The following is a 26,706-nucleotide window of genomic DNA, read 5'->3' on the forward strand; positions in this document are numbered from 1 at the left end:
GAGAGACAGTGAGAGTCCTGATTACCGCACCCACTCAGGCTGATTGACAGCTTTCCCTGTATCAGTGCGTATAAGGAAAGATGGCAATTACTGTAAGTGGGTGAGGTAAGCAGAGTCTGACTTTCTCTCCTCTGCATCCAGTCACGATTTACTCAGCTTTTTATTTAGAAATCTTGCTCCAAATCCTAACAATTTATATATCAAAGAACTCAACTTCTATCCAGCTATCACATGCCGTTCTCAAATAGGGCAGCATAAGTCACCCAACATATTAACTTTATGTCTCCTATGAGGGAAAATTCCTTTGAAAACTTGACAAATGAAGGGTTCATTAAAACAGTTATCTATAAGGACCCTTGAAGAATAATGAATAACGCTGTGTTCTCCTCCACAACTAATTTGGCCATTTTGGCAAATGTGCTTTAAAGTAATTCATAAGCTAAATGAAATACAGTCAAACCTCTAGATTCGTTGACATTTGAAACCAATGAAACTCGAGGCAATTATATCCATAGGAATCAATGTAAATCTAACTATTTCGTTCTAGACATTCCAAAAAATACACCAAACCACATTTTTGTACAGCGTTTAGCGCTGTACAACGCTCTCATTCATTTCAATGGGGCTGTTCACACAAGCTGTTTTCGGCACAGCGTCGTCCATTGAAATGAATGAGCAGCGGTTTCAGCGCTGCCGAAAACATGGCACAACTTGGTACGCGTTTTTGGCAGCACTAAACGCCCTAGCTATACTACCTGAGAGAAAGGAAAAAAAAACATAACTTACCTTGCAGGTGCCGTCGGTGTCTTGGGGGGGCGCTTTCTGGACCTCCGTGTAGGCTGCTGGGCACTTGTCAAGCCGGCAGAGCATCTTGCTAGTGACGGGGATTGAAATCCCCCGCCTCCAGCAAGAGATTGCTCTGATTGACAGCCCACTCAGCCAATTGCAGCCAGCGCTGGATGCTCCAATCACAGCCATTCATTCACAAATGGCTGTGATTAGAGCAATCCATGAATGGCTGTGATGGGACAGTGAGGTCATGTTGGCCAGCGGCGAAGCTAGAAGCAGGAAACGAAAGTAGAGGCAAAATTCTGCATTGAAGAATTGGCGAACCTGGAAACCGTTGAAAGAAGGCGGCAACGACAGTAGAAGTATGACTGTAGCTCATTAATTTAAATGAAAAACGTTTGGTACCGTGTTAGCCAGTAGAGCAAAATGTGATTGTTCTAAGTAAAAGAAGTTAAGTAATCTTGTAGATATGATACCTTTTATCCTGTCTCTGGTATTTATCTAAGTGCAAACTAAGCACACCGTGTTTGTGCCCTCCCATGTGATCATATGTATATGTTTTTATATAAATACGTCTTTAGATTTGCTCCATTATGCCTGAGGAATAGAGATGAGCAAGTATACTTGCTAAGGCACATTACACGAGCGAGTAGTGCCTTAGCCGAGTATCTCCCCGCTCGTCTCTAAAGATTCGGGGGCCAGCGGCAGGGGAGAGCGGGGAGGAACGGAGGGGAGATCTCTCTCTCCCTCTCTTCCCCCAGCAACTCACCTGTCACCCGCGCTGACCACCGAATCTTTAGAGACGAGCGGGGAGATACTCGGCTAAGGCACTACTCGCTGGAGTAATGTGCCTTAGCGTGTATACTCGCTCATGTCTACTGAGGAACGAACCTAAGTAGATTAGAAAGCTCGCTATAATATCATGTATCTTGTAAAGGTATCATATCTACAAGATTACTTGGTTTCTCTTACTGAGAACAAGATCATTATTTGACACCATGTAGCTCTATGTATCATTGTATCCAGTGTATACATCACTTCATTTAAATAACAATAATGTATATACATATCAATGTCTTTAAATAAAAAGTGTGCTAGAAATCCTTGTTAGATTGCAGATTCTTACCAGATGAGTGTCAAACTGCTCTTTCGCTGTCTCTGGTAATCCTCCAAGAGGCTTGGAAGCCAGTAAATGACGTTCAGTGTCTGACAGCCATTGATGCATCTCTTCAATTTCATTGTGGAAACCTTGAGCCTAAATTTCACAGCAGAGATAAGTGTTAAACAAATGTCAGCAATATAATGCTGTGCAGTGTTAACTGCTTACTCAACTATTCCTTCATGTCCATTTCCACAGTCATATAATGTATGTCCTTTCTGTATTTGGGGACAATGTTTGGCAAACACAGCCAAAGAGACATCTACTGATCTATAAATATAATGAACTTCAGAAAAAAGCCATTTAAAGCTCATGTTTTAATATGAGGCCATTTATTGTACTATGCTGTACATTGAAATAATGGGTGGAACATCTATTATACGTAACAGGTACACGGAAAACACTCACAAATAAAACCTCAGTGATATAAGATGACTAACCCACTGGGCAAATAAAACAATGTGTGTACCCTCCCACCCCTGGTCAAAAACGACATAAAGTTTGGAAGAAGTAAAGCAAAAAAAAGGGCAGCTTGAAGCTAATTGATATGCGCTGGCTTGGACACCCCCAACTTTATTGGAATTTTTTATAAAAAGAATGAAACTGTAAGGTTGGAAAAGTGGTATATAATAAGTGTAAAGCAGATGGATATTATTAAAATATCTGTGGTCCTTGGCTTGTCATACCTTCAAGGCACCAATAGAGAAATGCCTGTAGTGGTATTCTCCCCATGGCGTGGCTTCTCAGGGTTCAGGGTAAATTCTGTTTAAAACATCTCTAATGTGTGGAATTTACACTGTAAGGGTGCATTCAGACGAGCGCATTTATGTGCGTACATACGTGTGCACAAAACCGCACGTCTATCAGAACCATTGGTTCTCTATGGTGTGTTCACATGTCCGTGTTTTACAGGCGTGCAAATGAACGTACTTGCAAAACATAGGACATGCGTGCACCATAGGTCCATGGTGCATGTCAATATTCCCCAGCAGGGAGTCCCCTTGTCACTGAACACAGTGCTCAGTGACAAGGGGACTCCCCGCAGGGAGTAAAGAATACTTTGCCACAGCTGTGGCAGATGATCGCAAAGCTCTCCGATTGATTTCAATGGGGCCGCCGCTGCTGGCAGCCCCATTGGAAGCAATAGGATGCCGGCACCCCCCGCAGTGATTTTCAGGATAGGGCTTTAAATATAAGCCCTTCCCTGAAAATCAATCCTAGTTGTTGTAAAAATAAAAAAATACATACTTACCTGTCTTCCGGCTCAGGCATGTCTAGCCGCTTGGGTCCTGTCACTGTAATGAAGTTCTTTCAGCATGCGGAAATTTAAAATCCCCGCCTGCTGAAAAGGCTGTGTCTGATTGCCTGAGTGCTCAGACAATCACAGACAGCGCTCAGCCATTCATTGAATAACAGCTGAGCACTGCCTGTGATTGGTCACAGCGCTCAGCCAATCACAGGCGGCGCTCGGCCCCACTGAAAGCAATGCTGCACGGACCTGCATTCACGTGTGTTTGTGCACGTACGTGGGCACACCAATTTTGTGCGCACCAATGTACACACCAGCACACACTCGTGTGAATGCACCTTAAGGCCTCGGTCAGATGATCGACTTTTTAGCGCATGAATAAGCACACTTAAAAGTGGCTCTATTAGAACCAATGAAAGCGTTCACATGGACGTTTTTTAGAGGCGCTAAATAATTGCACCTGCAAAAGATAGGACATACAAGTGCAAATTCACCCATTCATGCGATTTTCTACACGTGATGTGTGATTTTTCTTAAGCGCGCCTATTTATTCATGCACTGAAAAATAAAATCGCTCGTCTGACCAAAGACTCAGGCAAGTTTCACATCTGCGTCGGAACCTCCGGACGTTCCATCAGAGATGCAGCTAAAAATATCGGAAGAAAAAGTGCTGCAAGGAGCGCCTTTTTCTTCCATCTAAAAGACGACCAGCAGGGCAGATTTCATTATTGTCAATGGTGTCCGCCCAGAGCTGTTCGGTTCCGTCCAGAGATGGAACCATTTGGCCACGGGGATTCCCCTTTCCTGCTCCCAGAGTGAAGCGGGAAAGTGGAATCCCCAGTGCAAATGTGAAACCACCCTAACTTCTACAATATTGCTCTTGACTGTATTCTAACACTACATATATTCAATTGGACTTTCTACTTCACTGCTATTGTTTCTGCTTGCTTCCTGTGCAATAGGTATTTACTCTTCATATAAGGAACCTGCATAATTCTAGGTTACTTTTTTTTTAAGATACAGCTGTCCATGCCCAAAAATAATGAACTACTCTATACTCACCTGTCTCTGGTCCCCCAAGCTCCAGCGCTGATTCTCTGTTCTTCACAGCAGCGCTCTGTTTACAGGCTGCATTCAGCCTATGACCTCCCAGGTTGCACGTTGACTCTGCAGCATGTAAACAGACCCAGCATGGAGAAAGGAGGTGCAGTACTGGAGCTGTGGGGATCTGGGACAGGTGAGTATAGTCTGGTTTATTATTTTTCGGCATGGCCAGCTCCATTTAAAAAGTAACTTGGAGAACCCCTTTAACTCAATGTTGTCCTAGAAAGAAGATGGGGTTTTACCTCTTGTAGAGTTTTTTTCTCCCTGTTGTTTTTAAATCTTTAAAACCATCTGATTAAAAGAAAATTAATGTAATTCCTTGTTAGGGCTCAGTCACGCGGGCGCATCGGCGCCTGTAGAACTGCAGCCAGCAGACAGCCGTACCTGAAGACGGCCGTCTCTCTGCAGCGCCGAGAGGAAGAATATGTGACCAGCTTCATTGCCGGTCATGTGTTCTTCCATCAGCGCTAGAGAGAGACGGCCGTCTTCAGATACGGCCGTCTTCTAACTGTCAGTCACACGGGTGCATCGGCGCCAGTGTACGGGTGCCGTTGCGCCCGTGTGACTGAGCCCTTAGCCATTATCACATATATAGGATGCAAAAAAGGAATGGTAAAAGAAGAAAATCCCTCACCTGAAATAACGCACTGTCCAGCTGTTTCCTCCTCTGTTCTGTTTTATGCAGGACATTGTGCCAGCGTTGGCTCAGAGCTTCTAACCTGCTTTGCAGACTGCTAGCTTCCTCTCCAGCACTGGACTCTATTAGGTCATTTCCTGCCTTCTGTACGGTTTCTACACTGGACTTGTGGGCCAGTACATCATTTTGGAGTACCTTTATTGATTAAGAGACAAGTGAGAATTTTCAGCAGTTACAATGTTTTTTTACATTGTTTAATACATAGAACCATTATACAGTAGACAAAACATCAACTGTGGATATATATTATACAGTGGTATGAAATCACAACAAACCTCATTTGCTATAAGGGTACTTACATGGTGCTTGGCAAGTTCAATCTCAATTGTCTTTGGATCTCCCCCAATGGTTTTCTGTTCATTTAGCAATCCCTCTGTGTGAGTCATCCATGTCAGTAACTCATCCAGGGCATGTTGGAATGGTCCTAAGGCTAGCAGGGCACCTTCTAATTTATGCTGTTGAAGTACAGAGGACATATTTACACAGTCATCCACATATAATACAGTATGGCATGCAGTTTAGACTGTGCATTTGTTAACCCTTTCCAATCCAATTTGTATCCTGGTTTTCCTAGGGGCTTACTCAGCGCTATCTGCTGGCTAAAGCCAGTACTGCATGAGGTGACACATTGGATAGGCTCCGACAGCAGAGAGGCTAGCAATATACAGTAAGAGAACCCCGACGGGCGTCTTCCAACATCGGAGCAGTAGAGCCTTAAATCATTACGTCAGACAATGGACTGGAAAGGGTTAATACTAACAAATAATTCTACAAAATCATCTTATTGGTCCATACTTGTGTTTGATTCTCTATTACAATATTAAAACAGTAATCAGAAATTCTAGCTATTCATGCAATTACTTCTATATATTCTGTACATCTATATTTTTCAAAGTAGAGCGCACTAATTCACGGGAATGTTGCTAATTTTTTGGGGATAGTTAGTTACTGTACGGTGCACAATAACAGTTTGTAAGCATAGTCACTCCGGCCACACCTGTATACATATGCTACAAAGTCTACAAGTCAAAAAATAAAACATCTAGATCGGCATTAGTGAAACCAGCAAGCAATTACATGTTGGGTGACCGCAGATTAACATAATTTCCCAGTGGGAATGCCCAATAATATACAGAAAGCAAGTAAATTGCTGTCAAAAAGTTCAAAAGGTATAACCGACCTGTGCTGCGCATTATTACGTCTATTGAACTTTTCAAAGTTTAATTCAACAAAAACAGTCACCCAGGGTTATGAATTTACCAGAGGAGCCCTGTGTTACAGTACAGGACATACATAAAGGGGGCTGAAAGAGCTGAATGAGCGACATTAACTTTTTGAACAACTTATGCTTGTCTAATAACCTATGTGTATCTCATCAATCTTGTAATATACGTTCTTTTATTTCTTTGCTTTACAACTGAAAATCAAGTTTAACATGCCAGCCCATCTATAATCCACTGCTTATTGTTAGACATTCAGTTTCTCTAGCAACTGGGGCATCTTAGCTGCTGGGGAGAGGCTGTCTTCACAGACTCAGCTTCTCACACTGCTCTCAGGTCTGCAGTCAGGGTGTGCGTATTCTCTGTCTACCCTGATCTTATATTTACCTAACCTGGTATGTGAATTTATCTTTATGTTGCAGGCAAAGCAGCATAATTCTTACAGGATTGATCTTTATTAGCTGCTTTATAATAATAGTGTCAACATATTCCCCAGCGCTTTAGAAATTAGGGGAAACATACACAGAATAGGTCATAACATACAGTAATAAACCAACGCGCATCTTAAAAAAAAGGGTGAGAGCCCTGCTCACAAGGCTTACAGATTATAGGGAAGTATACATATGAGGGTACTATACATATACATACATACATACATAAAGCTTCGTGAGTCCAAGTATGTTTGTGTATAACCAGATAAGAGGTGCAAATGGGGTGTATGGTGGATGCAGTGGGAAGAAGGGGGTCAGGTTGGCAAGGGAGAGTGTAGAAGCAGGGTAGATGGAGACATTTAGATTAGGGAATATGGTAGGCCTCCCTAGAAAAAACTGTGTGTTTTAGGGCTTGCTTAAAGCAGTAGGCATTTGGAATTAACCTGAGGTAGCGCATTCCAGGGAACTGGTGTGGGTCAAGAAAAATCTTGGAAGTGGAAGGTCCGAATTAGAGAGGAATTTAGGCTAAGGTCATTAGCACAGCAGAGAGTACAGGTAAAACAGTAGACAGAGATGAGAGAAGAGATATGGGGGGCACCGCATTGTGAAGGGCCTTATGGATGAGAGTGATGACTTTAAATTGTATTCTATATTGGACAGACAACCAGTGCAATAATTGGCACAGAGTGGAGGCATCAGTGTAGCTCCTGGATAAAAAGATAAGTCTGGCTGCTGCATTCAGGTTGGATTGGAGAGGGGAGAGTTCAGTGAGGGGAAGACCAATCAGTAGAGAGTTACAGTAATCAAACCAAGAGTGGATAAGGGTGACATTAAAAGTTTTTGTTATCTCCATCAAAGGGTATACGGAGATATCAAATATTGGGCAGTTGGTAAATGGCAGAAACACAAGAAACTCAGTTTTTGAGAGATTTTGCTTTGGATAGAGAGATGACATAGTATTAGAAACTGCGGACATTTTGACATACTACTGGCATTTTGCAGTAGCGAAGGTGTGATGTCACAGGAAGAAGTATATTATTGGGTATTGTCAATGTAAATATTGTATTGAAATGCAAATCTACTGATAGTTTGCCCAATAGGGGCCATGTAGATGGAAAAGTGGAGAGTGCTAAGGACGGAACCCTGAGGAACACCAGCAAGGGGAATAGGAGAAGCAATAGTACTGGCAAATGATACACTGAGCAAGTGGTCAGAAAGGTAGGAGGAAAACTGTGAACGTGCAGTATCCTTAAGGCCAATAGAGTGCAACATATTGAGGAAAATTTTATGATCTACGGTATCAAATGCTGCAGAGAGATCCAAGAGAATCAGTAGAGAGTGGTCACCATTTCATTAGCCAACAGAAGATCATTTGACAATTTAGATAGTCTACACACAAGCGGATTTTTGCAACATCGCGGATCCGCAGCAAATACCGTCCGTAGTATGCTTTGGAAAAAACACTTTTTCCTGCACACTTGCGGAAACCAACTGTGGTTTCCACAAGCGGAGGAAAGATTGCAACATGCTCCATTTTTATGCGGATGACTTCTATTGAAGTCAATAGAAGCTGTCTGACCCACGGCCTGTCTGCCATTAGAATCTCTACTGCGCATGTCCAACGGCGAGCCGCTAGGTCCATCCGCAGTACAGATGAAGGAGCGAAAATACAGGTACGCGTACATGCTACTGCTGTCAGGGTTGGGTTCCGCTGTGGGCTCACGCATGCGGAATCTGGCTCTGCTGTGTGCAGAGGCGGCCTTAGTAACAGCGGTTTCTGTAAAATGCAGAGAGTGAAAACCAGACTGTAAGGGATCAAGAAGAGAGTTATCTGAGAGATAGCTTATTAGGCAAGAGTAGACCACATGTTCCAGGAGTTTGGAGATAAAGGGGAGATTAGAGATGTGCAGGTAGTTGGCAGCGCAAGTCGAGTCAAGAGGCGGTTTCTTTAGTTAATTTGGGTATGACGGCATGTTTAAGGAGGAGGAAAGATACCAGAAGAGAAAAACAGGTTAAATATTGTTATGAGGTGACTGATAACAACTGGGGAGAGACAGTAGGGTGAGAAGAAGAGAGTAGACTGGAGACTTCTTCTGTTGTTGGGCCAAAAGGAGAAAGTGAACTAGAGGAGGTATGGGAAAGAAGGGCCAGATGTTGTCAATTTTCTCTTTTAAATAAATCGCCAGATCTTCAACACTGAGATCGGTCAAAGGATGCTGTATTTTAGGGTTGAGGAGAAAGTCAAAAGTGTCAAAGAGTCTTTTTGGGTTACTAGATGGTGAGGAGATAAGAGAGTTTGAAGTAGATCTCTAGAGATCTCTAAATATACCCTGTGACCATGCAAACACTAATCCTAGTGTTTACTAGTCCTAGTAAAGCAGCTAATATCAATCAATCCAGATTTAGCCCCTCCCCCACAGCTAAGAAGATGTCATAACATCCCAGTTGCTAGGGAAGCTGTATGCCTAACAACAAGCAGTGGAATGCAGAGGGGCTACATTTCAAACTTAATTTACAGTGGTAAACCCCCCCCCCCCAAAAAAATTAATGAAGTTATATTACAACATTGATGAGACATCCAAAGACTATTAGATGAGCGTAAGTTATCTTAAAGGTTAGTAACTTTTTAAATACCTAACCCCTTTAAGGAAATTTTTTTAGTTTTTTTTTCAACCCCACTTTGCAGAATATGTATGGCATATAGATAGCACGAGCCGATTGGTCTCCATGGCAACCGGACACATGACCTCTAGGTCTGCCATAACTTGTAATGGCAAAGATAAAGCACATTTTGTTTGTTTTAATCCAGATTTTGTAATATAGTATGAACAAAACACAGCAATTATAGATTTTTTTTACTCAGTATTCAGTGTGCAGGATAAATAACATTTTTCAATTTCAAATTTCTAAGTTATTCCCCCCACCCCCATAATATGGAGCCCAGCAAACTAAATTAATATGACACCTATGAAGAATACAGTTTGGGTCTACAGTGATAAATCATCTAATGTGTTGCAACATATTTTACATTATTACAGAAAATATCATTTTTGTTTAATCTGTGGAGCAGATATTAGGCCCTGGAGTGTGGTATCATCTTTTATATGAATCTTATCAGTATAAAAATATTGTATGCCCAGTTTAAAGGTAATAGACCACCATGTTTTTGTGACCCCTCTGAGAGCACATAAGGTAGTGCCCGTCACACTCATTATAGGGATGTGTCTGCTGTGTAAATCTGTGCAGGAGTTTGAAAGAAACTTGCATTTTATTTGTAGCAGACAGACAAAGAACTAGTCCTGTATATTAATGAGCTGCAGTTTAGCCACGCCCACTGATTGGCAGCTCTCCCTGTACAGTAATAAGTAGACAGTAGTCAATCAGTGGCTGGAAGGCGGTGTCGGTGTAGCTAGCCTGCAGCTCATGAATATCTGGGACTACTTTAAGTAGTCCTCCATGTAATTGTTGCAACTGATAAAATGCATGTTTCTCCAAACTACTACTGCAGAGATCCACACAGCAGACATATCTCAGTAATCAGTGTTACTGCCATTACCTTGTGCTGCTCTCGGAGAGGGGTGCATAAAGATGGGGACAAAGTCTCTTTAAAGACATGTTCACATGACAGAATTTTCATGCGCCTTCCACTGATTTCAATATGGGATGCAGAAAAAATAAGTAATTTATAAGGTCGCTTATTGATGCAAGTTCCATGCAGAAAACGGTGACGGTTTAGCAATATGAGCGTTAGCCCCATTGAGTGCAGCTAATCCACAGATGAGGTACGTCAAAGGGTGTCAGATTTTTCCACATCAAACATCCATCGTATGAACATGACCTAAGATTCCTATGTTTGTTATGAGTGCTTGTCAAACTGCAGGGCAGATCTCATCGATGCCTTGCTCTCCAGTAGTTGGTGTGACTCAGATAGGTAGGCAGACATGATAGATGTAAGCAGACCTATTCTGGGTGCACCATTCTGTGAATCTAATCTGTTTGTGTTTCATTTTACACTTTGACCAATGGCATCACCATGTTTTGACAGGTATGACTCCAATAAAAAGAGTTTCAGAAGTCCTGTTCTACATAACATAATATAAAAGACTCCTGTATGAGCTTACTAATTACCAGACTGCAAATGAGTCTCATTTTAATTATTCAATGGCAGTTTGTGTAGTAACACTTTATACCTCTATCTTCTTTGGAAAAAACACATACCTGTACACTGAATATTAAATAGGCGAGTATATAGCCTTACCACAATATGCCTTATATTATCTTCCTGCAATGTATGAGAAGTGAAACCAACATACATCATCGCTCTTTTCAAAGGGAACTTGTCAAAAGCTTCATATTACCTGAACCACGGTACATGACATTGGGATAGGATCCCTCATTACTATATAGCTATGTTTCACTGTAAAGCGCTGAGGTATTTCATAGTACAGATAAGTTTAATAACCAGTCAGGCACAGGGAGACAAGTCCAGACACAGGGAGATGAGTTCAGGCACAGGGAGGATGAGTCCAGGCACAGGGAGGATGAGTCCAGGCACGGGAGGATGAGACCAGGCACAGGAGGATGAGTCCAGGCACGGCATGATGAGTCCAGGCACGGCATGATGAGTCCAGGCACGGAGAGATGAGTCAAGGCACGGAGAGATGAGTCAAGGCACGGGGAGATGAGTCCAGGCACGGGGAGATGAGTCCAGGCACGGGGAGATGAGTCCAGGCACGGGGAGATGAGTCCAGGCACGGAGAGATGAGTCCAGGCACGGAGAGATGAGTCCAGGCACGGAGAGATGAGTCCAGGCACGGAGACATGAGTCCAGGCACGGAGACATGAGTCCAGGCACGCGGAGAGATGAGTCCAGGCACGGAGAGATGAGTCCAGGCACGGAGAGATGAGTCCAGGCACGGGGAGATGAGTCCAGGCACGGGGAGATGAGTTCAAGCACGGGGAGATGAGTCCAGGCACGGGGAGATGAGTCCAGGCACGGGGAGATGAGTCCAGGCACGGGGAGATGAGTCCAGGCACGGGGATATGAGTCCGCTATGTGGCTTCTCCTTAGGCCCCCTGCCCACGGGCGTTGCAGTATCCAGCGGCGAATCTCTGCCGCGGGAGCCGCCGCCCAAGAGCAGGAGCGGGCAGACTGTTCTCCGCGGGTCAGCCTATCGCAATGATTCTCGCTCGTGGACCCGGGGACCGTCGCTTTCCATAGCGAAATCACTGCCGTTGACAGGGAGCCCTTCCCTGCTCAGGTTTATTGACAGAACTCTCTGTATTTGTGTACAGGAAGAGACCTATCAATCAAGCCAAGCGGGATGGAGAGAAGTCACATGAACATTTCTTGCCACTGCTGACTTATTCTTAAAACTATGTTTACTCTGAAATGCTACAATGTTTCACAGTAAACCACATAAGGAAGCCGGTGGTTCGGGCAGCGAATAGCATGTGATCGGTACCCTTTAAATGTTACTGTCACCTGCTGAATTCTTGACTCTATTGTGTATTGCTCATAACACTCATCACCTAATCAGTCATCAAACACCAATTGTATTTTACCTGTCTGTTGATAATCTTATCATCTAGAGCTTGCCATAAATACTTCAGTTCTTTGAAGGAGTCTTCAACAGCCAGCTTGTCATTTTCATCTGTTGCCTTCTTCTGCAGCAACTCCTTCTGGTGATTCAATCTTTCCAGCTCTATTTGCTGTTGATATGCCTCCGTCTTAAAGTGCTGCAGAAAAAAAGCAAATAGCACAAAAGACACAGAGATGACTTCATTACTAAACAATGACATCAGTAAAGGGAACACATGATGTACATCTGCTAGCAGGATTATCAGAAGGCAGAGGTTACTGTATGTTTCTAAATACCTTAAGCTCAGCTATTTGTTGCTTAACAGTCTCCAGGTCTGTCCCGATTGGTGGCATTGTCTCTAATCTCCCCATGGCAATATCCGCCCAATCAAACAGTGCCTAAGAAAAATGAAAAAAAATGATTTTATGAGACCCATTCATAAAATACATACATGGCTGTCCAAATGGTTGCTGCACATAGTTTTTTTTTATATCTGGTATCACAATAATTGCACTAGACAGACAAAAAATAGCATGCTTTTTTAAATGTATGTTCACCAGATACAACAGAACACATTTACATAAAAATGTACTACATTTTGAAAAAAAACCGAACATGCTGCGGTCGGCAAATCCGCGCCGCAGCAGCGGCTTCTGCCGGCTTAGCCGCAGCAGTTTGGCCGTCCTGTGTGGACGAGATTTCTCAGAAATCTCGTCCACTTGGCTGGCTAATCCCGGGATTAGCGGCCGCATGCGGATTTGCCGCGGCGAAATTCCGCACGGAATTTCTGTGGCAAATCCGCCCTGTGTGAACCCAGCCTAAGGCAGGTGAAAGCTGCTGCCAATCAGTGGCTGCAATCGTCACATGCCAGACTAATAACATCAGGACTGCCATCCTTGCTGAGAGGTGATGCAAGTAGTACAGGCACGTGACTGCTGCGGCTACTAGATATGACATAATGTCCACATGTACGCAAAGACTGGAAATATCGCAGGAGTGGAATCACTGAATTTCCGGGCAGAGAATGGGTGAGAACTTGTTCTTTTTTTGTTTTATCACATTTGCAGCTCTTTTTCATAAAGCGGATATCCCTTTTAAACCCCACAAAATACACAGCAGGTTGCATAGCATCATATAGAGGCTTGAGTCTGTAGTCATATTGTCAACTTTCCAAATTATGTCAAATTTTCAAATGATGATCAAGCGGGAACTTTTATTTTCTGTTACCATTTTGTAAGATTCAGATGAAACACATGGATACCATATTTTCAGTAGTAGTTTTAATATTTGTTACGTTAGGGTGTATTCTTCATTTCCTCTGCTGGTGCCCTTCCCTCCTTTTTTTTACTACACCCCAAAAAGAATCTGAACTGTAAAAGAAGTAATAATATTTGATATTACGTATCTTCCATAAATTGCATAGGTATGTACTATACTGTACCTGCAGCCCATCCTGATATTGCACAGCTGCCTGCATAGCTTCATCCAGTTTGTCAACTCGATCTTTCCAAGTTTTATTCAACATTTCCCATGTGGAGATTAGCTGGAAATAAGGATATAAAAAGCACAATAAATCTAAAATATATTTGTAATGAAATGTCATATTTAGAACAAAGGAGAAAATAATACGTTGGCTTATTGAGCCCAAAGTTTGACTACTAGGGATGTAAGGGTGCTTGCACATCTGTGCTGGGGATTCCCCTTTCCAGCTCCGCTCAGAGAGCAGGAGAGGGGAATCACTGGGGCCTAATAGTTCAGTCTCCGGACTGCACTGGGCAGACCCTGCTGACTATAATGGGGTCTGTCCGCTTTCCGCCCCCCAAAAAGCGCTCCATGCAGTGCTTTTTCTTTTGGTATTTTCAGCGGAATCTGCGACGGTACCTCCAGTCGGAGGTTCTGAGGCAGATGTGAAACCACCCTAAGTTTTTTAGCTTCACGAACCTCTTTCCTGCAGGGCAGGATACAATATAAACGTATTATTCCATATTTATATTTATTTATTTTACTCATTTATATGGCATACATATTCTGCAGCTTTGTACAAAAATGTTATCATACTGACTCTCAATAATGTCACTTATCCCCCAAAATCTGCAAGAGTGCTTACTTCATCAATATTTTTATTCACAACAGGTTTATCAGGTTCTCCACAAGCAGAGGTCAGCTCTGCCCCAAGAGCAGTCACAACATCCAGCTCTTCTTGAAGCCCATCAATCTCTTCTTTAATGGCCTAAAAAAATAAATAGTTATTGTCAATAATATACAGAAAATGTAACGACGGTCAGCGTCACACGGGTAAGGAGAGAGCAGTTACCATTAATGTTTTGGGATCATTCGCACACAGTTTATTCCTTTCAAGTTTGGAAATCTGGTATGAGTCACTTTAACAGAGAATAACTCTGTAAGGCTTTCACACATCCGAGTAATCCTGATAATGTCTTTTTGACACATATTGTACTTTATTTAGGTGGTTAAAGTAGACTGATACAATTTGCATATATTAAAATGCCAACGTTGAGGAAAATTTTAGAAAATTATCAGTTTTTCATTATGTCAAATATGTACATACATTTTGTACTCATTTTTTATCAGATACAATATTTGTATATTTCCACTTGTTTACTTCATTTTGGAAGCACGTTTGCAAAATGTCACATTTAGGAGACTTGACATTAATATTGAACATTAATTGTTTTAAATTTTAATTTATATTTAATTTATGATTTTTAATTTATATACATGGAATTAATGATTAAATTAATTGATGTAAAAAACTAATATAAGGGTATGGTATGTCCATACAGATTTTCTACTGCGCTAAATCCCCTTAAATTCTGCATAACACAGAATTCACAGCAGACTTCACCTTTTCAGTTGGAAAGGTGAAATCAACTGCTGGTCTTTGTCAAAAAGTGTATCAAAATCTGCATCTATGGTGTAATGTGCTGTGGATTGTGACATGGATCTATACCAAAACCTACAGCGCAAATTATGTTGCAGATTTTGGTACAGAATTGCACTATAATCTGCTATATATAGTCTGCTAGTCTGCTATATGCTATGTGAATGTACCCTTATAAATGTAATATATTTAACGAAATATTATAGGTGATAGTAATACAAAGGGTTAACTTGGGGTTAATGTATGTTGTTTTACATTAGGTTCAATCTCTCTCTCATCCAATCTCACATTGACATGAAAGAAGGCGAGAGCGTGAGAGAGAGGCTGTAACATAAGTAAAAAGGCTTGGAAAGTTTGTTACTATAACAAACTTTCCTAGCCAACTCTAGCAGTGGCTTGAGCAGCTGTGACTCCGATGACATCATCAGGAGAACCAATCAGGTCACGATGACATCACCTGAACTACAGGCTGCTAGTAACAGCCTCTTTCAGTTGTTTTTCCTGCTGGAGGGATCGAAATTGCTGGCGGAGTGGCTGACATAAATTTATGTCATTGCTCGTTGCTACACAGAGCCAAGGCAGCAGATATGTAAATTTATTGTGGGCGCACACAAAGATAGATTAGATATATAAATGTATTAGGAAACTACTTAAAACTTTCAGGGGGAGATTTCTGAAACTAAAACAAAAATGGTCTTTGTTGACCAATCACGGTGCAGCTTTCATTCCTCATAGTGCTCTTGGAAAAATAAAAACTTCTCTGTGATTGGTTGATGTGGGCAACAAAGTCAGTTTTCATTTTAGACAATTTTCATAATTCTGCTCCTTAGTATTCTAATATATACCTAATATCAGTATCAGTCTTTCCACTAGACAATGCAGTAATACACTGGGGAAGTTATGGGGAACCCTAATGTACCGCCATTTCCAAGTGCGCCAGCAGACGCAGAACATTATACAGTCCACATTTAGATAAGTTTACATGATAGCAAAATTCAGACTAACACATTCCCATAGGTGAAAGTTTGAAATCCACACAGCACAGTTTTAGTAGAGAAAAAAGGAGTATATTGTGACTGTGTGTTGCCATCTTGTTCCTCGCTAAGGTTTTCTCAGTCTCCTCACCTCTGCTGCCTCTTGTTGCTGTTTCACAACAGAGGGATCAACTCCAGGTTCATCGAGTTCACGGATAAATTCTTGGGTGTCTTTTATAGTGGCTATTAATGCAATGTGATCACACCAAAACTTCTCTGCCAGCTCCATCACATCCAACAACTGGGCCTCCCTTTCCTCTGTCAAAGCCTGGATGTCCTCCCAGACAAAGACCATTTGGTCAAGCTTATCTTGAACAGCTGGCAAAGAAAACACACTATATAAACAACTATGTCTGCAATCAGATTCACTTTTAATAAAAGCCGACTTCTTCATAGTTTGAGCATTACTGTAGTTGAAAATAAAAGTGCAATGAGTCCTTAATGACTCCTAAATTCTAGAAGAGGCAGATCATAGCACGAGCTTTATCTTGCCAAATTGCATTTCATAAAGATATTTCACAGAGAGCCATGGAAAACAGAACTTTATTTATGAAAAGAATATTGAAGACTGGGCTATTTCCCATTCTTGAGAATGATAAGGATAGTTCCCGTCTTCTACAATGGATTACCTTTGGCTGAGATGTCCTTATCGGCACCTTCGGAGCGAGCAATCATTTCCTCTCCCCGCATCTTGAGTGTCTCATAGACAGGCTGAAGCTTTTCAAGCTCAACAGAAACATTTTTATTTTCGTTTATCTGTTCTCTGATCTTCTCGCACTCGGCCGAGATTGAGGGTGGCTGCCTCAGGCGCTCAGCTATTCGCTCGAGGCTTTCAAGGGTTGGTTCAATCTTGTCATGGAACTAGAAAGGAATTGGAAAGCAATGTAAATACAATTCAGTTACCCTCATCCTCAAATACTTTCTATTTTTCTTACAAATTTGGCTTTCATTTTTTTTCATCTTTAATGGTAGCAATGGAGGTATAAGATATATTATCAGTAATTTATGTGACATAAAATCTATTTATTAATTGTGTGACACACAATACCGTTGCACTACAAGACTGGAAAACGTTTCCCAGTCACTTACGTTACTTTTGAAATACACCTGTGGGGCAAACGGAACCCCGGTTCTCAGGATCAGTGGGGGTGTCACCAGTGAGGCCCCCATTGATCAGACTTTTATCCCCTATCCATATTCTGGTACAGCCCCTTGAATCTAATATGTTTTACCCTTATACCAGATTATACCATCCAACATGGTACAAGGAATTTTGTCAGGCCAGCACCCTTGCTCTTGGATGTATACCATTGGAATTTGTCTAGTACATGCCATGTTCTTGAATAAGGTATATATATATATTGAGTAATGAGCATGCTACCGTATTTGTCTTAATAAATACGCCTATTGAAACATTATTCTTAAGACATAATTCCACCAGTCAATTTGATACTGTATAAATGGCTAAATACATTTTGCCAACTCTTTTTGCCACTATTGGTTTGTGTGCTGAAAGTTGGAAATCAATCTGTTTAGTACCTGTGAGGACTGGGAAATAGCCTCTTCCAGAGCAATTGCACGTTTCTTAACGATCTCCTTAATATCACTATACAGTGTGTCGGCTGTTATATATTTCTCCTGGATGAAGAACCCTTCTTCAGGACTGAGTTCCAGCAGTTGTGGTCCAGTTTTATTCATTTTATCTATATGAGGCTTGTGCTCAGCAATTAGTTCCCGGAGTTGCTAGAACAAAATACAAACTGGTTAATAATGTTCTAGAACCAAACTCCCCAACATCTCTGGTTTATGCGCTCTTAATGTATCCAGCTGACAAAGAAATCTAAACCAAGAGCTCACTAATGATGCAGGCAGAATGCCATATATATATATATATATATATATATATATATATATATATATATATATATATAATCTCACTAAATTTATAGTAAGAGCTTACGTAGAGTGGGCACAGAAAATCAAAATTTACATATTCATGAGCTGAATACATCACCATCAACCCAATGATTTATCAAATACTACTTGTGACAGTATAGCGAAACACAGATCATAGTTATCTCTTAAGTACACTATTATTTGTCAGCAGGTGGTAACTGGCAGAAATGCTGAGGTGTAGATTTTCCCATTACTAATACCTTGATGCTATCAAGAGGAAAACGGAGCTAAACATAAAAAGGCCCAAGTAGAAACACCAGCTACATTAGAATATGAGGTTGTTTGATCTAGTTGGAAAAGCTCTGGAGCTCTACCACTACCTAATATACCCGAAACATTTGTCATTTAGAAAGTAAAGCTGAAGTACCCTCCAGTCCAAAGCTTCTAGTTGCCACTAGCGGGTATTTTACAAAGAAGGCTGAGAACGATGATGTAGAATATAATATCTACTGAACCTTATCTGTACTCAAACTGTGGAGGCAAAATGTAATTAAGAGACTGTTGAAAACAGTAATGGAAGGTTGTGCATCAGATAAGGTAATGCCTGTGATCATCACAATATACACATCACCTGTTATGTGACACTTTAACAAAAACATTATTGTTGTGGATTGAGGAGGTGAAAAGTATGGCCTCTGAAGGCTACAGTGTTTCCAGAGCCAATAGAGATAACACATAATGACTTCATGTTTTGAAATTAGTACTATTAGTATATAAAGATTTGCACCTTGTTTGTCAAAGTTTCTTGAAATACAAAAAAAAACTGAAATGGCCACAACTTGTCTGTTCCACATACTTATAATGATGACATTTCACTTTTGGATGCACATTAAATAACTTATTAGGCAATTGCATAAACAACAATTCCTTCATACAGTTCTTTTGCCTTTTCACATCATCATGGCTGCTTTACAAGGGCTGTCTGCTTGGGAAGACACGGGGGAGTTTATATTCCCTGCAGTCCTCTCATGTTATTTTGAAACATTCCCAAGAGACATAATTTGGATAAGAACACTATAATTAGATGATAACCAGACTAACGACCATATGCAGGTTGTCCAGTTGGATGCAAATAACGCTTAATCACTGTTTTATAAAAGGATGTAGCATTTTCTAATTAATTTCTATCCAAGCCTGTTGTGAGTAAATGGAAGTATTGTAGTTTACATTCATAGGCTGGAACCCTATCCGAGCCCAACACTACATTCATAAACCATGCTTCTCAATGGTCCAGAACCCCGAAGGACAGTCCCAAATTTTGGTGGTTGTTCTGCATGCCAAATGTCCCAAATGTAACCACATCTGCAACCTCAGTTGCAGATACACTTGAATGCAAAGGTGAAGCAGAGACATCAGTTACCTGCTCCATTATTATCTGCTCCTAGTCTTATCAATGATTATGTTATTATCTTGAGATCCCTTAATATAAGGGCCATTAAACATGGGACGATTATCAAGCAAAATTCTTTTGTTTCAACCAGCATAGAAATTATCACTGGTTCGCTCACTTTTTGCTTCATCTAAGTGAAGCACTTAGTGAGAGGTGAGTGATACTCAGCGGTCTAAATGTTCTGCACAAGTACTAAGGACTAGCGGTTAATGTCCCCCGATTGTACAGATTATTTAGCCAACAGTTGTCCCGTGTAAATAGTCCTATAATCAGGCACAGGCCCCAAAAAGAGGGGTAAAAAACTGTCAGAAATAATTAAGTAAAAATTTCAATAGTGACAATTATTGTATCATATTATTAAGGCGCTATGCTATTATTACTATTAATGAAGCTCCAACGTACATTCCGGCGCTACCACCTTTGTCTTTGTATCTAATTTATATGATACGTGACTGCTATATCTTTTGATACATATCTTGAATTATATTCTAAGTGCGATTATTTATTATTAATTAGTGGACTCTGCGGATATCTCAAGTGTTTTCTGTGTTACTTAGGGCTTTTTAAATTATTTACATTTTTTTAGGCACATAATAAAGTTTTATATTCATAAGACTTTGGTGGTTTGCACACTTTCTATTTTGGTGTCTCTGTTTGTACAGCCACTATACATATGTATATAGATATGGGAACCTGAATTGTTGTATGGTATGGTGATTTCTAATTATATTGGTCCCTTTCCCACTATTTCTGTAGGCTTTATTATATAAAACATAATACAAAATAAATGCGTACATATAAATAAATGATTGAATTGGAGAAAACAAACAAACACACTAATAACATTTCCCTATTTTTAAATAACCGAACGTTACTTGCTGGTAACAATGTCCCTTTAAAAATGCAATATTTCAGTGCTAGCAGTTCTTACCCGGATATCTTCTTGCTGCTCTTTCAATGTGTCATAATTTAGTGCTGGTGGGGGTAATTCTGATATGACTTCCTCTGTCTCTGTCAACCATGGCCAAAGTTCCTCATAAGTTTCCCAGAACTGGTTGACCAAGGACACCGCTCGCTCCAGCTGAAGGTTCCTTTCAGCGTTCAAATGACAGATGTGGTCATAATTCTTCTCCAGGTTTGTCAGCTTGTTCTTGAGATGCAAACACAACAGTCATTCCAGAATTGTGTTCTAGATACATTGTATGTCTCATTCATGAGGAAGAGGATAATGTGATATTAATAAGGAATGCATCTGAGTTTACAATTCAGCTGACTAACTAGCAGTAATTGCATTCTCACTGCATGACCTTATAGGTATAGTATAAATTACGTATCAAAGCAAGGAATGTAGTCATCATGATGCTTCACATACATCTTATTAAAATGTCTCTATGTCTTATGAGGGTTACCATATAAAAATAGCCTGCTGTAGAATAACGTAACATCTGGATACATTGTTTTATCATATAGTAAGCATTGACAGAAAGTGCATTAGTGCATCACTGCTAACAGATTGATGAAGCTGGACAGAATCCATTGTGTGATGGCTATTTGGCCTAGTGTGCAGCGCACATGTATTGTAACATTCACTGGCAAGTTCTGGATATGGAACATCCAAGACAATCCAGCCTCTCCCAGTATTCATGCTATGCACTTCACTCAAAAAACGCTCATATTGAAGAAAAGCTGCAATCACTTTGCCCAGGGATCCATTGGATCCTGTGCTTTTTGGGTGATCGGGGTATGTATTACTGCTAATTTGCCCAAAGCTTGAATAGCCTTCTGTGCCCAGGCTGATCTATATACATTAAATGGCAATTACAATAATAAACATAGAATGTAAGTGTACATGGTAGAATCCTAGGAATGTTTTACATGGTTCGACATGAGATAGTTTACCTGACCTTTACACAAGCTGACTCAGCCTATATGGGGGATAAATGATACACATACATTTTCGTCAGTATCAGCAGCACATCTACTGCTTACACAGGGAGATGTGCTGCCAATAATAAGGAGTTCTGCAGCAGCACAGCAGATCCAATCAGCCAACAAAGAGCATTTGCTGACTTCTGGGCAGATTGCTACCCTGTTTACAAGAAACAATGATCAAACAATCGGGCAGACTGATTAAGGCAACGCTCCGAGCCTGAACAAACACAGATGGCCTCACTAGCTTCTCCGACAGCCTGATTCACTGTGCACTAGTATGTATCATTACTATAAGACACTACACCTGCTTTGATTGACCAGTGCTGTCCACACGAGCAGTGCTGACCAGTCAGAGGAGTATGCAGTGTCTTAGACCAGGGGTCCCCAACCCCAGTCCTTGGGGACCACCAACAGGTCATGGTTTCAGGATATCCTGTAGGGAGAACACCTGTGGCAATGCCTGAGGCACTGACAATAATGACATCACCTGTGTAACACTGAGGAAATCCTGAAAACATGACCAGTTGGCGGTCCCTGAGGACTGGAGTTGGGGAACACTGTCTTAGACTACCGCTATATACTAGTGCACAGTATTGCATCATGTAGTCAGCGAAGTGGTTCATCCATCTTTGTTTGTTCAGGCTTTGGAGGGCCGCTTTAACTAACCTTTATTTGTAGAGCTGACCTCTCATATAAGATAAGTGATGTCCAAAATATTAGCGTTTGATTGTTCTGTCAACTGTCGTCCATTCATTAGACATCTTCAAACAGCCAGTTATTGACAGGTAATCTCTTATCATTTTAATTTCATAAATTGCTTATACGCTAAAGGCCCATTTACACACAAAGACAATCTTTCAAATGATTGAAAGATTGACAGTTTTAGCAATTGTTTTGCAAAAAATGTTAATGGACACTAATGTCCATTAGCACTTTATTAGCTTCATTAGCATATAAAAAAGCCTCCGGAAGCTGTTTGCAGATCACAGTATGTGGTCTGAGCTCTGCACACAGCTGCTTTGTTCTCGCACAGGCTGTCGGCAGAATGCAATGTAATCTCCAACTCTTGTGCAGAACACAGCGTGCAGTCCCTGCTATCTCTCTCTGGCTGAATGATGAATTTTAAGCATACCTTAAAATCATCGTTCAGCCGAAGAGTGAACAACGGCAGTGTTTACATGCAACAATTATCGCTCATATGCTGTCGTTTGAACAAATTTTGAGCGATAATCGTTGCGTGTAAATGGGCCTTAAATGTATTGTAAAATTTGCTGATTAGCTGCTGATCATCCATTATAATAGGGGTATTTAGTTTCCCTCCCACTGCTCTTTGTGCATGGATAGAAAGGTTTATAATGCTACTTGACAAAGTTGCCTGCATTACTGATCAACCACTGAGTAAATCTCACTTCTGAGGCCAGAGCATTATGCAGTGATGAGTAAAAGCAAAAGTAGTATTGAGCTTTTCCCCCAAAAATGACACATTTCAACTCATCAGCAAAATGATATTACTAAAGGCAGATAGGGGTACTCTGGGGGCCCCAGAGAAAATGTGGAAACGGCTCAGCCTGTAGTTATGAAAATGATGTGTATGTCCTCTTTTAATTACATTATAATCTCTGCAGTCATCAATGCATAAAAAGGTAACATTAACAAGAAGTAGCAGGGTAGAAGGAGAGAGCAAAAAAAAAGGTAAAATACTGATTAACACCAGCAGCGAGTAACTTTTCTGGACCTTTTTGTGGTCATCATGTCAAAGTCTGGGCCCACAATTAATGGGCTGGAGAGTACAAGTGTATCTACAGTACAGGTAGCGGGTGCGTCCCAGATCCCGATGACGAAGACAGATGGAAAGAAGGTATATACACATACACTTGTTTAGAGCTGAACATACCAGCATAGTTTGTTTCTCATCTTCACTGAAAGAACTAAGAATTTCATGTCCTGATTTGACCAGTTCATCTACTGTATCCTTGTGCCTTAGAATCTCCATGGTAAATCCCTGTGAGGAGGAAAACATTTATCAGTTCCTGTAAACTAATTCCACATTGGTCTGCGGCTAGTACATTTCATTACCTTTTGAACTTGTAGCTGAACCATTGTCTGGTCTTGCTCAAGCCTAATGTGACCGAGTGCCATCATTTTACTTTTAGTATCCTCAATCCATATATGCTCAGCGCCCACCGCCTGCTCGAACTGCAACCAAATTAATAGGGTTACATGACATAATGCTGCATGGCCATGAAGCAATAACATATTATAGCATTACAAGAACAGTATTGTCATTATGCCGGATGCTTCAAAGCAAACCGCTCAGAATAGGATGTGAACCCAGCAAGATTAGTGAAACCTATTTTTAAAGCTTCCATGTGTACTAACACCATTTAATATTATATGCAGTGTTCTACAAAATACTAGAAGTGCAAAGCGATAACACAAAAGGAAGATAGTCCCAACTGTTTCATCTATGTAATGAAGGTTTGCTGCCCTACTTGGAAAACTTAATATTCAAACCCATAACGGTGATTGAGAGGGAATATGTGTCTGTTCCTCTAATATAGTCCCATTACATAGTGTGAATGATGACCTCTAGTTTCTGCATATTACATAGAGTTCAGTAACAGTGGACTCGCTGCACATAAGGACTCCTTTCACTGTGACATTTATGGCTGCTGAATGAGTACAATCCTGAGGATTCCAACTAAAAGAGATGAAAGTCCCCCTGTGATAATATGCTTGTCAGCTCCAGTGATTATCGTCCTTGTGGTTAATTTCCATCTTCTTGTCCTTCAAGGACATGTCACTGTGTATCTGTAGTCAGGAGCCTAATCTGAACACAGTGTGCCGTTTCTTTCCAATTCTTTAATATTATTTTTCTGACGAACATCAAAGCTCATCCTGACATTTTGATGAGTGCGATCTTTATTTTAACCATGCCTGGCATTCTCGGAACCTGCTGCTAGTTTAACAATAGCTGGAGCTGCAAACAAAGTTATTGCACATGATCTATAGGCCTGTTTACATGATTATCGCTCAAAACGACCGAAAATGAGCAATAATCGTTACGTGTAAATGCTGCGATTATGCACTTTTCATCTGAATGATGATTTTAAGGTGAACTTAAAATCCATCGTTTAGCTGCAGAGAGATAAAGTATCTCTCAACAGACCACATGCTGTGTTATCCATGGGAGTCAGGAGATTACATTGTACTCTGCCGGGAGCTGCAGGAAAAACAATGCAGCTGTTTGCAAACAGCTGGGCGTGTGATTAGTCACAAGCTGGGCTCTGCAAACAGTTCCTGGAGGTCCATTTACATGCAAATGAAGATGATAAAGTTGTAATGGGCATTACTGGCAATTAACACTTTATGCAAAAAGATTGCTAAAACTTTCAATCTTTCAATTGTTTGAAAGATTATCTTTGCGTGTAAATGGGCCTTCAGAGTTATAGTCAGGAGTACACATATCTGATGTTTCTATTTGTATTTTTAGCTGCACCTTTAAATGAACCACAATACACCGTCTGCAATCATACACCACCTACAAAATGTATATGAATCAGGAGTATTTACTCTTATAAAATGCACTCATTTACTTTTTGTAGGTGGCATAGAAAAAATTATATGTAGAATTCTTCACCTTAAAGAGACACTCTGTTGTTTTATTTTATTCATTATATAACTATTCTCTTATTAAATATAAGTCAGCTAGTATTACCTTTATATCTGAAAAATTCTCTTCAGTTGGGTCAATGTTTATGGTTTGACATAAGAACAGACTTTGAGAAATCCTTTACTACAACCAAAGTATTGGATTTTAGAAAGACTAAGGGTGATGTCAGGACCAGAGGCTCTCTGGGGCTCCGTGCCCGCATCGCTCTCCCTGTCACCTGGGCTGCTGGGGTGCGGCGCAGGGTAGTTCCGGTCCTTGTGACCTCCAATGGCCGCTGGGGTAACTGGGTTGCTGGGGACGCAGCGGATGCCGTACCGCGCCACGTCCCTGTTGACATGAGACCCTGACTAGCGTGCTCTGCCTCTGCAGGCGCTGGGGGCTATTCCTTCCAGTGTCCTTAATTGGGTCCTGCTGCTGTCTGGCTCTCCGCCCTCAGTTTTTTCCTGTGATTGCCAGTGTATGTTTGGTTTCCAGCTACAATTGCGTTTCCTGCATTTGACTTCCAGCTTTGACTTGTTGCTTTGGACTTTGACTTTTGCCTGACCCCTTGTACCACATTCCTCTCTGTTGCTGACCCGGATTGTCTGACCCGCCTTTGTGTTTGCTTGTTCTTGTAATGTCTATGTGTCTGGTTCCTGCCTCGCATCCCTAGTCAGTCTAGGGACTGTCGCCCAGTTGTTGCCCTAGGACCTAGCCTAGGGGGGCAAGCAGGTAAGGACAGGGGTTGCGGGAAGTTTTCAGGGACTGCCAGTTACCCGGACACCAGTTCCCTGACAGTTGGGTTCACACGTGCTCCCGGTGTTCGGCTTTCCTGCTTCGCTCAAGGAGCAGTAAATGGGAAGCCCCATGGTCAAATGACTAAATCTCAGAATGGAACCAAACAATGCCAAACGGACGACAGAACCTCGGATCAGAGGTTCGAACACAGATGTGAAGCAGGTCTAATTTCAAGGACACGGATGAGGTTTTTTTTAAATGAATTAACAGGGTTGAATACAACTGCAGTATGTGCCCAGTGGACACCAATATAAATGGCCATTTTAAAGGCAACTGAGCTGTATGTCAAACAAACTAGCAAAAGGAAAAGGAAAAAGAAACCTCGATACTTCACTGGAGAAGTTAGTAATAAAAGAAAAGACGTCTGAATCTAGGAAGTTCAAAGACACTGGAAGTGTAGCTAACAGAGAGTTGTATAAACTTAGACAGAAAGAGGCATAACATATTAATAATACTACTAAAGCACAAAACGAGGAAGAAATGGCCAAATCCATTAAAACATTTCTCAGGTATATCAGTGACAGAAAGAAAAAAAACTGTGGAATTACAAAAATTAAGAATGGGGATAATAACTATAATAATGGAGATAAGGCCGTCGCCGACCATATGAATAGTTCGTTTTTTATGTATTCTCAGATGATTTTCAGAATGATAACATGTTTGGGCCTGTTTGGACTTCTAGTTGTAAGGGCTCAGATCTAGGTATAAATAAGTTCAGGAGGAATGCGTATTTATTAGGAGGCTAAATACTAGAACAAGTGGGCACAATCTGAGATTAGTTGGGGGGGGGAGATCAGAAGCAATGTTAGGA

At 41.1% G+C, this 26,706-nt stretch overlaps 1 protein-coding gene across 7 annotated transcripts in view; it reads right to left on the minus strand.

Annotated features, from left to right (window-relative positions):
* The window catches only part of DST (dystonin), a 391,490-nt gene that overhangs the window by 36,575 nt on the left and 328,209 nt on the right, over positions 1–26,706 (minus strand). For all 7 annotated transcript variants that reach the window (XM_066604043.1, XM_066604051.1, XM_066604016.1 and 4 more), the window contains 13 exons: positions 23,522–23,641; positions 23,340–23,447; positions 20,445–20,663; positions 17,707–17,910; positions 16,797–17,028; positions 16,259–16,485; positions 14,339–14,461; positions 13,673–13,774; positions 12,528–12,629; positions 12,215–12,388; positions 5,298–5,453; positions 4,936–5,133; positions 1,916–2,044 (listed from right to left, as the gene is read on the minus strand). In XM_066604043.1, the coding sequence (XP_066460140.1) occupies positions 1,916–2,044; positions 4,936–5,133; positions 5,298–5,453; positions 12,215–12,388; positions 12,528–12,629; positions 13,673–13,774; positions 14,339–14,461; positions 16,259–16,485; positions 16,797–17,028; positions 17,707–17,910; positions 20,445–20,663; positions 23,340–23,447; positions 23,522–23,641 (2,094 nt within the window). The remainder of the gene's footprint in view (positions 1–1,915; positions 2,045–4,935; positions 5,134–5,297; positions 5,454–12,214; positions 12,389–12,527; positions 12,630–13,672; positions 13,775–14,338; positions 14,462–16,258; positions 16,486–16,796; positions 17,029–17,706; positions 17,911–20,444; positions 20,664–23,339; positions 23,448–23,521; positions 23,642–26,706) is intronic.

Source organism: Eleutherodactylus coqui, chromosome 1, assembly GCF_035609145.1.
Source record: "Eleutherodactylus coqui strain aEleCoq1 chromosome 1, aEleCoq1.hap1, whole genome shotgun sequence".
NCBI classification, from domain to species: Eukaryota; Metazoa; Chordata; class Amphibia; order Anura; family Eleutherodactylidae; genus Eleutherodactylus; species Eleutherodactylus coqui.